Source organism: Carlito syrichta, unplaced genomic scaffold (assembly GCF_000164805.1).
Source record: "Carlito syrichta isolate Samal-C Ts95f unplaced genomic scaffold, Tarsius_syrichta-2.0.1 Scaffold315119, whole genome shotgun sequence".
Lineage (NCBI taxonomy): Eukaryota > Metazoa > Chordata > Mammalia > Primates > Tarsiidae > Carlito > Carlito syrichta.
The window spans coordinates 322356-335881 of NW_007259215.1; the positions used below are offsets into that span (position 1 = coordinate 322356).

At 41.9% G+C, this 13526-nt stretch overlaps 1 protein-coding gene across 5 annotated transcripts in view; it reads left to right on the forward strand.

The window, feature by feature from the left end:
* OSBPL3 (oxysterol binding protein like 3) overlaps positions 1-13526 on the forward strand; it is a 184600-nt gene that overhangs the window by 137461 nt on the left and 33613 nt on the right. For all 5 annotated transcript variants that reach the window (XM_008072326.2, XM_021706076.1, XM_021706078.1 and 2 more), the window contains 3 exons: positions 392-485; positions 6746-6996; positions 11396-11533. In XM_008072326.2, coding sequence (XP_008070517.1) covers positions 392-485; positions 6746-6996; positions 11396-11533 — 483 coding nt within the window. The remainder of the gene's footprint in view (positions 1-391; positions 486-6745; positions 6997-11395; positions 11534-13526) is intronic.

Here is a 13526-nt window from a genome sequence, read left to right on the forward strand (position 1 = left end):
TCTTGTTTCTGTAGTAATTCCCATAGAAATTTCTTTTTTCACAGATAGTTGAAAGACACATTGTAATTCCTTCTACTCAAACACTAACAAATTCTGAACATGCAGTCTGAATTAATAAGAATTTTTATAGTAATAGAAGTCTTGTGTTTACTTGCTGTTTTTCTTGTGAGAACTAATCAAGAATGTATAAGAAACTTTAATAACAGGTGTTTACTGTTAACACCTCCTATGCAGATTTTTTATGGACCTCTATGGAAACAGCACCCAAAATTATTTCTTTAGACTTAGAATGTGGAACTCAACATGTTTAATCATTTGGAGTCAGTGTTTTATGAAAATCTGGCTCTTGATTACTTTTACTCTAATGTATGCTATTTCTTCTTTCCCATAGATTTCTGATGATGATTCATATGTCAGTGACATAAGTGACAATCTTTCCTTAGATAATCTCAGTAATGATTTAGATAATGAGAGACAGACCTTGGGTAAGATTTACATTATTTGATCTCTGAAAAGATTGGGTTTTCATAGAATACTCATAAACATATGAGAGGAGACCCCAAAAAACCTGAACTAATTTTTGGAGGGTGGGCTCCTTATAATACCAGCTTCCTCTGCTAGGTAAGTGTTCTAGGAATCCATTGACATCAGTGTACCAGTTAGTGTTGTGAGAGGCTGCATTTGTCTTTAGTGAATTGTTTTTGGAGATTGTTTCAATGTGTTTGCCTGTTTCATGATGCGTGATTTACAAGTGCACCTGCTCACACTGCACTGCCTGATCAGCAGTTTTTGTCCAAAAACAGCATGACCCCTGTGCCCCACCCTCCCTACTCACCTGATTTCACCCCGAGTGACTTTTTTCTGTTTCCCCGGATGAGAAAAATCCTCAAAGAGAAACGTTTTGCTGATGTATAAAAGGTTCGTTTCTCCCTTCTCTCTCTAATAAACTTTGTTTGAAAAGAAAAATGGCAGAGATACTAAAAGCCATCAAAATTGACGAGTTCAAAAACTTTTGAGCAGTGGAAAAAGTGTCTCCATAGATGTATTACATCAGATGGAGAGTACTTTGAAGGTGACTAAAGTTTAAGCATGTAAGAATAAATACACATCTTTTTATAAATTCTGGGTTTTTTTTGGGGGGGGGTCCCCCCTCATACAGTTGACCTTTGAACAACAAGGAGGGTGGTGGAGTGCTGACTCCTAACACAGCTGAAAATTCTCATATGACTTGTTGTTGTTTTTTGAGTAGAGTCTCACTCTGTCGCCCAGGCTGGAGTACACTGGCATGCTCACGGCCACCACAGCCTCTACCCGCTGGACTCAGGCAATCCTTCCACCTCAGCTTTCCAAGTAGCTGGAACCACAGGCATGTGCCACCACACCTGGCTATTTTTTTGATTTATTGTAGAGGCCAGGTCTCACCAAGTTGCTCAGGCTGATCTTGAACCCCTGGACTCGGGCAGTCCTCTGGCCTCTCCCTCCCAAAGTGCTGGAATACAGGCATGAGTCACCACGCCCAGCCCACATATAACTTTTGACTCCCCAAAGACTTAACCAGTAATGGCCTACTGTTGACTGGAGGCCCTATGATAACATAAACAATCAACTAACATGTATTTTGTGTGTTATATATAGTATATACTGTATCCTTTCAATAACGTAAGCTAGAGAAAGGAAAATGTTCCTAAGAAAATCATAAGAATAGAAAGTATATTTTCTGTTCATTACGTAGAAGTGGATCATAATGAAGGTCTTCATCCTGGTTATCTTCACCTGGAATAGAAGGAAGAGGAGGGTTGTTTTTACTGTCTCAGAAGTGGCAGAGAAAATGTGTGTGTAAGTGGACTCAGGCAGTCCAAATCTGTGTTGTTGAGGGTCAACTTTATAGAGTACTTGCTACAAGCAGAGAACTGTAGCAGGTACTACATAAGAAAATTAAGATGTGGTCTCCATGCCCCAGGATTTTATAATCTAGATGAGACAGCACCCACACGCTAAAGATGTGATATATTCATTTAGATAAACTTGTCTGCTCGTACAAAGTTTTTTATAGAGCACATTATACCAGTTATCACGTGAATATAAAAAATAATGTAACAGAGATCCCTTTTGCGATCAAATGTTCTCTCTGAGGATGTATTAGAATATAGCTTTTTGCCTTTTGGTATCTAGGGGTTTTTATAATTTAGGCATTTAATAGGGCTATGTAATGAAAGGACTGGTCTAAATGGTAATTTAGCTTCACATTCTTTAAGATAACACATTTGAAAATAACAAATGGCCACCTCCTAGAAAGAGAGATTCCTCATGGTATCCTAAGATGTCCTTTTATTACTAGTTGATGCACTATTTTGAGCTGTGGGGTATATGGAGTGTCAGGCTGTCCCCCAAACAGCTTTGATTTGGGACTTCAGTAAGCAGACTGAAGCCTGTTTAGGAAAGTGCCCTTAAAAAGAATCTGCCCAACCATACGGGCCTCTGCATGGGTCCTTGTAGCATCAAACACTATCAGTCTTGGTACTCAGTATACCTTGGGGTATCTAGGTTTGTCTGTGCCACTCATTGGATGCTCAGAATACCACCTATTTTCATATCTACACAGAGGAGAGGGACCATGACAGATAACTATTTGACATTTTAGTGTTTCCCAGCTTAATAATAAGTATGTGTGAACTATGTTGAGGAATTGTTATCTGGATAATAAAGAGCTGTGTTTTTGTGAACTATAATATAGGGAAAAAAAGCAGGCGATTTTGCCATGCTCTGGAAGAGCATCCTTTCACATCACACCTGCTAGAGATGAGATGCTCACTGTGCTCTGTAGTTTGTTTGAAATGTTTCTGGGGAGATGAACCCTTGGTGGAAAAGTATGAGAACCAATAGGTTCAAAGGAAAAGGCCAAAAATACAGGAGCACGTTTTCTAGAAAAACCTGTTTTTCTGAAAAAACAAGGAGGCAAATTGAAGGAGAAATGAAGAAACATCACTTATTCCCTTGGCAAATAGCACATGTGCTGAACTGGCATTCCCACTGTAGATGAGGAAGAGCAACAAATGCTGAAGTCTTCTGTCTCACTGAGATCATAGAGAGGGAGCCATGGGAGCACAGAGTGGTTGGAGGACTTGGAGGTCAATGTTGAAAACAGAGGAAATGGTCCAGGACCTAAGACCATGGCTGGGCTGGGTTGACACCAGCCAGCAAAAGCATATAAGAGGTTAGGGCTAATTCTTTCTATCTTATTCTATAGCTGTTTTACTAGAATGCTATTTAATGTTGCCTTAACTGGCATAAGCACTAGACAAAAGCCAGCTTGCATTTGAATACTAGAAATGGTTTCCTCCAGCTTTTTACAGATATTCTCATTTTTTTTTAAGTTGGAGTCTCACTCTGTCATCCAGGCTAGAATGCAGTGGCACAGTCATGGCTCTCCAGAGCCTTGACCTCCTGGGCTCAGGCGATCCTCCTACCTCAGCCTCCCAAGTAGCTGGGACTACAAGTATGTACTACAATGCTCAGCTGATTTTTTTATTTTTTGGAGATAACAAGATCTCACTCTGTTGCCCAGGCTAGTCTGGAACTCCTGGGTTCAAGTATTCCTCCCACCTCAGACTCCCAAAGTTCTGGGATTACAGCTGTGAACCACTGCGCCTGGCCCCTTTATAGATATTCTCTGAGGAGAGGGATTATATTTCTAAATATCAATACTCTACTGAAAATGCTGGATATAGAAATAAACATCCTATAGTGCCATTTTGCCTACAGTAGGAAATAGGATTGAATGAAGGTCTTGACACACTATTATACTAGAAGATCTCTTAAATTACAGTAAGTGTGAGGTATTTGTAGTGTTTCCTATTAATTTATTCTGCCAAATATTGCTGAGCATATATTAGGATCTGTCACTGTGCTGTGTGCTGTTGGGAGGTTAAGTGATTAAGAATATGGTTTCAGGGACCAGACTTCCTCGGTTTATCCTGGTTCTGCCACTCACTAGTTATGTGTTCTAGGACAAGTTGTGTAGCTTCTCCGTGCCTCATTTTGTTCATCTATAAAATGGGGATAATAATTCTGTGTACCTCAAGAGGTTATGAGGAATACATGAGAATAGAATATGTAAAATGCTTAAAAGACTATTTGCACAGAATAAAAAGCAAGATGTGTGTCAGCTATTAGTAGTATTGGTTGTGATAGTGGAGTGGTATTCTTTCAAAATTTAAATTAGTGTAATCAAAGAAAATACTTTGAAACTACATGAAAAGTGTTTCTAAAGAATGACTGCCTGACCAGGCTCAGTGGCTCATGCCTGTATTTTTAGAACTTTGAGAGGCCGAGGCAAGAGGATTGCTTGAGCCTAGGAGTTCGAGACCAGCCTAGGCAACATAGTGAGACCTGGTATCTACAAAAAAATTTAAAAATTGGCCAGTCATGTGGCTCGTGCCTGTAGTACCAGCTACTCAGGAAGTGTGGAGGTGGAAGCATTGCCTGAGTCCAGAGGTTGAGGCTGCAGTGAGCTATGATCCTGCACTCCAGCTTGGGTGACAGAGTGAGACTCTGACTCAAAGGGAAAAAAAAAATGACTGCCATTTGTAGCTACTTACTTGTATCAGATTTTGCCCCTATTAAACAAAACAAATTAAAAAATTAATTGGATGCTTAGATTAGCATGAGACTGCACTGTATGACCCCATTTTCACATTTTTTCTTTTCATAAAAGCAGCCTTTTTAATTCAAAGTGATTGGGTGCATTATGAATAGTGTTAAATATTTATGCTGGTCATGCAATGGCTGATACCTGTAATCCCAGCACCTTGGGAGGCTTTGGTAGGAGGAACACTTGAACCCAGGAGTTCAAGACCAGCCTGGGCAACATAGTGAGAACTCATCTCAAAAAATAAAATAAAATAAATTATTATGCTTAATAAAATGCATATATACCAATAAAAGATGTTGGTGTAATGCAAAATATTTCATTTGAAAAATAGGCACAATTGGGATGGGAAATGAATTTCAGGGCATGAAACCAAAAAAAAGATTGATAGATTTACATTACATGCTTAAAATATGTTTCATTCATCAAAATACTCCACAGACCAGATTTCAAGGTAAATGCCTAACGGGGATTAAATTGTGAAGCAAATATAAAAACAAAAGGGATTGGTCTCTTAATACATAAATAGGAAAGCAGACAATTTGGCAAAGAAAACACATACACGAAGGCACTCCAAACCATTCTGAACATTTTAAAAATGCAAGTTAAAACAAGGAGATAACACTGTCGACCTGACAATTTGATAAAAATTAAAAAGGAACAATGAGAAGCCTGGAAAAGCCTTGGGAGATACAGACTTCCATGTGCTGCTGGTAATCGCTCCAGCCTTTCTCAAGAGCAGTCTGGTCATCTGAATCAAAGGTCTAAAAGCATTGATAGTAATTGACATAGTAATGCTGCTTCTTTATAACCTAAGAAGACGATCAGAGATATGGTGTTTTTTTCTTTTTTGCATCATAACAAACCACTGAACCAAACCTATGGCAGGGCGTGTTGGCTCACCCCTATAATCTCAGCATTTTGGGGGGCTGATGCCAGAGGATTGGTTGAGCCCAGGAATTTGAGACCAGTCTAGGCAACATAGCAAGACCTAGTCTATACAAAAAATAGCCAGGTGGGGTGACACATGCCTGTAGTCACAGCTACTCAGGAGCCTGAGATGGGAGGATCACCTGAGCCCAGAAGTTGAGATTGTGGTGGGCCATGATCATGTCCCTGCACTCAGAGTAAGATCCCGGCACACACACACAAATATCTAAAAGTCTGACTGTGGATGAATGATTTGGTAAATAATGACTTATCTACAATGTGGAATATTTTTCTATAGTCGTTAAAAAAGCTCTTTTAGAAAATGTTAAATAACATGGGAAAAAATACTCTGTTAACTGAATAAGTAGAGCATGAAGTATTCATACAGTACAGATAGAGAAGATAATCTAAAATAGAATTAACTGCTGTTTTGAGGTGGTGGACTAATAGATGACTATTATTTCCTTTTTAATGTTTCTGCAGTAAATACAATTTTTAAAACTCAGGAATTGGAAGTGATTTTTTTAAGTTTACAAGTTGTTATGAATAGTAACCTGATAGGTATAGAGATGGGATTTCCCATTTTAGTCTAAGTGCCTATGAGCTATATACTAGCTTTTTTTTGTTTTCATTTTTTGTAGAGACAAGGTCTCACCAAGTTGCCTGGACTAGTCTTGAGCCCGCTGGCTCAGGCAATCCACTCGCCTCAGCCTACCAAAGTGCGGGGATTACAGGATGAGCCCTTGAACCCGGCTATACTAGCTTTTGAGTAGGAACTTGAGGGCCTCCCTATGAATAAAGTCCATGAGTTTTAGTGCATGTCATTTGTGGTATTTAATTGCTCAGAATTCTTTTGCTGATTTTCTAGCTTTCCAGTCATGTTCTGGATAACTGAGTTTAGTAGTAAAATCGAGACACACTGGCTTATACTTGTAGTTCTAGTGCTTTGGAAGGCTGGAGGCAAGAGGATCACTTGAGCCCAGGAGTTCGAGGCTGCAGTGAACCTATGATCACACCACTGTCCTCCAGCCTGAGCAACTGAACGAGATCCTTTTCAAAAAAGTAAAATGGAGTACTTGCTAGACAAGGTTTTATTCCTGGATTTTTTTAAATGATAGAATACCCTAAAAAGCTTTCCAGAGACAAGCAGGCCTCTTTCCCTTTCAGGGCCTGTTCTGGAACGTGGCAGAAAAGCAAAGTCCCAGAGAAGGACGTGCCTGCCGGCGCCCTGCCCCAACACCAGCAACATCAGTCTGTGGAACATCCTGAGGAATAACATCGGGAAGGACCTGTCCAAGGTGGCCATGCCGGTGGAGCTCAACGAGCCCCTGAACACGCTGCAGAGGCTCTGTGAGGAGCTGGAGTACAGCGAGCTCCTGGACAAGGCCGCGCAGCTCCCCAGCCCCCTGGAGAGGATGGTGAGGAGCCCACCTCCCACGCCTCAGTCCAGCCTCTGTCCCTGAGCCCCTTCATAGGCTCATCAGAGGCATAAACGGACAGAGCCAAGAGACAGCCCCCGGCCCCTCTGGTTTCATTTTGATGGCTCCTTAGGTTCCTTCCTCAACACTGTCTGGGTCTCTGGGCCTGGCTGTTCCAAGTCACCTTGTCAAGGTCTGCCACGAGAGGGGCAGATCCTCTGTGGCAGTGGTGCCTAGGGTGGTTCTGTTTTGTGGTCTCGTGCTTCCTCTTTCTCCACAAGCCTTCCATCTGATTGTTCTGTTGTGCCTGGCTGGAAAACAAGTCTTTAGGGCTGCCTGCGTGTTTATTTTTACTACCCTGGGTAGACAGAATTTAATTTCTCAAGCTGTTTTTCTCGTCCAGGGTACATTTCCTCTGAGAATGTTTTTATTTATTTCAGAAACTGTCCCATCAGCTTCTAGGTTTTTGGAAAATAGAGTTCACAAGAGGAAGTTTTCACATCAGAAAAGTCCCCCCCCCCCCTTATTTTATAGAGTAAATGTTTAAAAAAAAATCCTAGAAAAGCCCACTGTCTTGTCTCTACTCAGTAGCACCTCCAGGTCTAGATTATTGAAAGAGCTTCCAAGTGTTTTCATCCCCCATCCCACGTGCCCTGTGGGGGTGGCAGATCAAGGGGATAAGACTTAATAAACCAGCCCTTCCTATGGTTGTGACTGACTTTGTTTTGGAGCACTGGGTGTATGTATCTCTTTTTGCATACATTAGGGCAGTAATGTCATTGTCAGTATGGAATGCTGGGACATCAGTGTCCCTCGGATGCAGAGTCTCGCTCTTAGGCATTGGCTGATTGGCTAAGCTGGATAGGAGCACCCCTCATCTTCCCAGCCACGCCCACATCATCCATTGACAGAGGACACCATTCTTTCTCAATTCTGAGTATTCTGCAGTTTTAGCCCTCATTAGAATGTCATTACTTTGGTGATTTGCAGATGGGGAGTCTTAACTGCTGGTTGAGAGAGATATCCTATAGCCATTCCTCCGGGTCTCCAGAGAGTTTCTTTCTTGATGCTAATGATCATCAGGATAGGAGAGAAAAGCAAGCTGTATTTTAAAAAAATCTTCTTTGTTACTTTTCCCCAAAGAATTTTTGCTCAAAAAAAAAAGGAGGCAGATAGCATCTAAGGCAAGTGTTAAATAAGTTAACATTTGTGGACAGCTCTTTTCTCTAAAGGAAACGATCGGCTTTGAGGATGAAAGTATTTTTAAAGGTGTTTCATTCTTGTGGCAATTTAAAGGCCCTTAGGATGGATGTTTGGCTGATCGATCGGTATAATTGACCTTGAACAAAAGTTTGAGAAGAGGTTTCCAGTCTCCTGCACAGTCCCTGAGCAGGAGCCTTTCTTGTGAATTTTGTTGACTGTCCTATGGGTCAGTACATGCTTCTGCATAGACTCTTCCTGGTATCACCAAGCCTAAAGGAGAGTGTGCTTTTTTTTTTTTTTTTGGCCTGTCCCTTGCTTTCTTCTCTCCCCAGCACCATGAATGATGCGAGATTTCAAAAATCAATCTTGTTATTTTATTTTATTTTGGTTTTTTGAGTTGGAGTCTCACTCTGCTGCCCAGACTGGAGTGCAGTGGCATGCTCATGGCCACCGCAGCCTTGACCTGCTGGGCTCAGGTGATCTTTCCGCCTTAGCCTTCAAAGTAGCTGGAACTACAGGCGCCTGCCACCATGCCCAGCTAATTTTTTTATTTATTGTCGAGATGAAGTTTTGCCATGTTGCCTAGGTTGGTCTCGAACCCATGGGCTCAGGCAGTCCTCTCACCTCTGCATCCAAAGTGCTGGGATTACAGGTGTGAGCCACCATGCCCAGCTTTTTTTTTTTTTTTTTTTTTAAGACAGGCTTTCACTGTGCTGCCCAGGCTGGGGTGCAAGTGCCAACAGAGATTGTTACTACCCAACATTAGAACAAACTTTGCTATCACTACTTAGTTAAACTTTTTTGGCCAAAAGACAAAAAGGGTCATGTGTCTCTGATGCCCTGAAAGGAGGCTGATAACAATGCCAAGAGCTTCATAATGATAGCTGTTAAAATATTTTGTTCATTTCATGTTCACATAAAGCTTTCCTTACTTTAATTAATTAATTGATTATTTTTGATTATTTTTAAAAATTTTTATTTTGAGGCAGAGTCTCCCTCTGTTGCCCAGGCAGGAATGCAGTGGCTGGGACTATAGGCACCTACCACCACACCCAGCTAATTTTTTTTTTTTTGGAGAGGCGAGATCTCACTATGTATATACTCAGGCTGGTCTTGAACTCCTGGACTCAAACAATCCTCCTACCTCCCAAAGTACTGGGATTACAGGCGCGGGCCACGGTGCCTGCCCAGTCTTGCTACATTTTAAATTGTGAAGCTGTCTCAGGATTGACTCAGTGTTCCATACACAGTGTGACCTATTAAACAACATGGGGCAGCAGGGAGAGGAACTGATCCCCAGGTTTCACGGACACAGGCATTCACCAGTGGGACCAACTTGAGTGCCGTGAATTGTTTTCTGTGAGCTCTCCAGTTGCTCTGAAGCACCTATGGGTCAGTACTGCAGCATGAGGTGGGCGCTATTATAGGCAACCCCAAACACTTAGCAAGAGGGGTAAGGAAGGTGATGTGAATGGTGAACATTTATGAAAAGCACTCGTTCTTCTCCAGTGTAAGAACCTTCATGAAGAGTGCTGGGAAGAAATGCCGACACTGTTACTGCCCAACATTGGAAAGCAAAATTTGCTATCACTACTTAGGTTTAACTTTTTCAGCCAAAAAAAAGAACAAAAAGGGTCGCATGTCCCTTTGATGCCCTGAAAGCAGGCTGATAAAAATGCCCAGAGCCTCATAGTGAGGGATGTTAAAATATTTTGTTTATTTCATGTTCTCAAGAAGTTTTCCTTACTTAATTTTTTTTTTTTTTTTAAGACAGAGTCTCACTCTGTTGCCCAGGCTGGGATACAGTGACACAATCCCAGCTCACTGCAGCCTCAGCTTCCTTGGCTCAGGTGATCATGATCCTCCCACCTCAGCCTCCCAAGTAGCTGGGACTACAGGTGTGCTCCACCACACCCTGCTAATTTTAAATTTTGGCATTTCTTGTAGAGACAAGGTCAGCTGTATTGCCTACGCTGGTCTCAAACTCCTAGCAATCTTCTTGCCTCGACTTCCCAAAGTGCTGGAATTGCGGGTGTGAGCCACCATGCCCAACCTAAAAAAAAATTTTTTTTTTGAGTTGGAGTCTCGCTCAGTCGCCCAAACTGGAGTGCAGTGGCCGCTCCCGGCCACCGCAGCCTCGCCTGCTGGGCTCCAGCGATCCTTCCACCTCAACCTTCCAAGTACCCGGAATTACAGGCATATGCTACCACGCCCAGCTGATTTTTTGATTTATTGTAGAGATGAGGTCTCGCTGCCCAGGCGGGTCTTGAACCCGCAGGCTCAGGCAATCCACTTACCTTAACCTCCCAAAGGTGTAGGATTACAGGCTGAGCCACCAAGCCTGGCTTAAAAATTTTTTTAATCTTTTTTTTTTTTTAAACTGTGCTTTGGGGCCTTTTTTAAAAAAATATTTTATTTTTCCTCCCAGGAAAGCAGAACTTAACGCTACTATTTCCTTTGACCTGATTCCCGGGATTGGAAAACAACGGTCACAGATTTTTTTGAGTTTTAGGTTTCCATAATATTACATTGTAAATGATTAAACTTATGAAGCTTACTCCTGTCTTTTGTGGGTAATTTGGCTTTTTTAAAAAAAATGCTCTTTCCCTTTTCCTCCCCTAAAGCCTTAGTTAGCGTCATATCAGGATTTTCAGATAAAGTCAGGTTCAATGGTACTGGACTCAGCTTAATAGTGAAAAGAACAGCGAGACCTCATCTCTACAATAAATCAAAAAATCAGCCAGGCGCGGTAGCACATGCCTCTCATCCCAGCTACTTGGAAGGCTAAGGCGAAAGGATCGCCAGAGCCAGCAGGTCGAGGCTGTGGTGGCCGGGAGCGGCCACTTCACTCCAGTCAGGGCGACAGAGTGAGACTCCAACTCAAAAAAAAAAAAAAAAAAAAGAACAGTGTAGCCTGTTTTATAAATGCCATCAACTTTAACAGCATCTCTTAACTTCTAGGCATCCGCTATATGGTAACAAATTTGCAAATGTATGGTTAGCTTATTTCTAGGCCAAAACAAACAGTATTTAAATTTATGTTGGTTTTGTTGTTTTTAAACGAAAGGCAAACCTTTGGCTTTCTGAAGTAAAACTAGAGAGAGAGAAATTGAAGTTTTATTTTGTTTATTTCTTTATGAAAATTAAACTTCTTGGTGACGCAGAAATGATGGGGTTCTTTCCTTCTTGTCTCCAGGTGTATGTGGCAGCCTTTGCCATATCAGCATATGCATCGAGCTACTTCCGAGCTGGGAGCAAGCCATTCAATCCAGTGCTTGGAGAAACATACGAATGTATTCGCGAGGACAAGGGCTTCCAGTTTTTTTCAGAACAGGTAAATATATACTCTTTTTGTATGTTGGAGCTACTCATGCCTCCCATTAAATATGCTTCTGAAATATTTATTTTCCACCTTTCACTGGCTTCAAAGCCACCGAGATAATTACAGTGCTTTTAAACATAGAGGGAGGAATCAATTTCCCTTCCACTGAAACCTAGCTGCCACCCGTGAGCACGAAAGCACTAGTAATTCAGAGTATTCACTTGGCCATATGCATTGCTGATGTCCATTGTCTTTTAAATCATTAGTGAAAGGATTTTCCAAGCCTGCAGTACTAGCCCAGACTGCAGTTTAGAGGTTTAACATCTGCACTGTAACTTCCTGGTATCGCCATTCTGGAACATGAATGCCCCCACAGAATGGGTGGCACCCAAAAAGTGCATTATTCTCAATTTTGGCTTAAGAGGAATCAGTCATTCATGTATTTATTTACTCAAATTAATAAATTAATTATAGAGCTTATACTTATCTGGCGCTGTTACAGGCGCTAAGATACTGTGGCAGGATGGGGGTTCAGGGCACCAGACAGGAATCTCTGTCCTCATCTAATGAGGCAAGTGCCTTATGCATATGCAGCCTAAGGTTCCATTTCCTACAGAAGAATTAGCATAGAATAACATTCAGGAGGCAGACAGCCCGGGTTTATAATCCAGGACAAGTTACTTCACTCTGTGCTTTAGTTTTCTCTTTCTTTTTTTATTTATATTTTTTTGAGTTGGAGTCTCACTCTGTAGCCCAGGGTGGAGTGCAGTGGCATACTTACTGCCACCCCTGTGTCGACCTGCTGGGCTCCAGCGATCCTTCTGCCTTAGCCTTCCAAGTAGCCAGAACTACAGGCGCATACTACCATACCTGCTCATTTTTTATTTATTGTAGAGACAAGGTCTTGCCAAGTTGCCCAGGTTGGTCTTGAACCCATGGGCTCAAGCAGTCCACTTGCCTCGGCTTCCCAAAGTGCTGGGATTACAGATTGAGCCACCGAACCCGGCCATAGTTTCCTCTTTTCCAGTGGAGACAATAATATGGCTCGTACCTCAGATGTCTTTGAGGTGATTAGATGAGATCCTGTCTACAGAGCACTTGGAGTGGTGTCTGAGGTGTGAGAGTAAGCGTTATACATAAGTGTCTGCTGTCACCCTTGATGCATGACAGCAGCATTTATAATAGTGGGGTGTTGGGAACCTCCAGAATAGCTGTCAATAAGGAACTGTTTAGCTACAGTAGAGTGTATACATGCTGAAACAAACAAAAAAACACGCTCTCCCGCCTGGTGAAGGCACCCCCCGAACATGTTCATGCCACATATCCCTAAATGTCAGTCTAGGGACACTGAACGTCATTGCTTGCATATGTTTCTCTCCTCTCAATTCTTAGAAAACTGAGGAGAAGAGGAGGTGGATTCCTCAAATACTCTTTCTCTTCCTGTTATCTTGCTGTCCTCTTTATCAATGGATTTGCATTATGAGGTAGGAAAGGAAGACTGGGGTGCTGAGAGACTTAGGAATATGGTGCTGATAGGAACTATACATGACCAGCAGTGTTCTCTGGAACTCAAAGGAAAAGGAATACAGAGTAGTCCAAAGCTCACTGTGAGCAGCTGCCCGTTAACCGATAAAGCAAAACATTAAACACTGATGGATATTGGGGAGATGGAGGTTAAGTCAGTAGCTAAAAGGGATGAGATAATCTGATTCAAACTCAACTGTGTTATTTAAATCCCAAACCTAAAATAGAATGAGAATAAATGAAAATATAATTTGGTTACCATGGTATTATATGCACTCTTGTGAAAAAAGAAAGGCTGAAAATAGCCCCAAACTATAGCAGACAATCAGAACAGGACGAATAGCTGTAAGAAAAGAACAGTAATGTGAGCTTGTGCGAAGCTAAGCTTCGATCCCCTGAGCCCTGATGGTGCAGGGCCAAGTTCAGGATCTGCTTGTGTGTCTCCCATGGTGGCACATTTCTCCATGGAGGAGAAATCAGA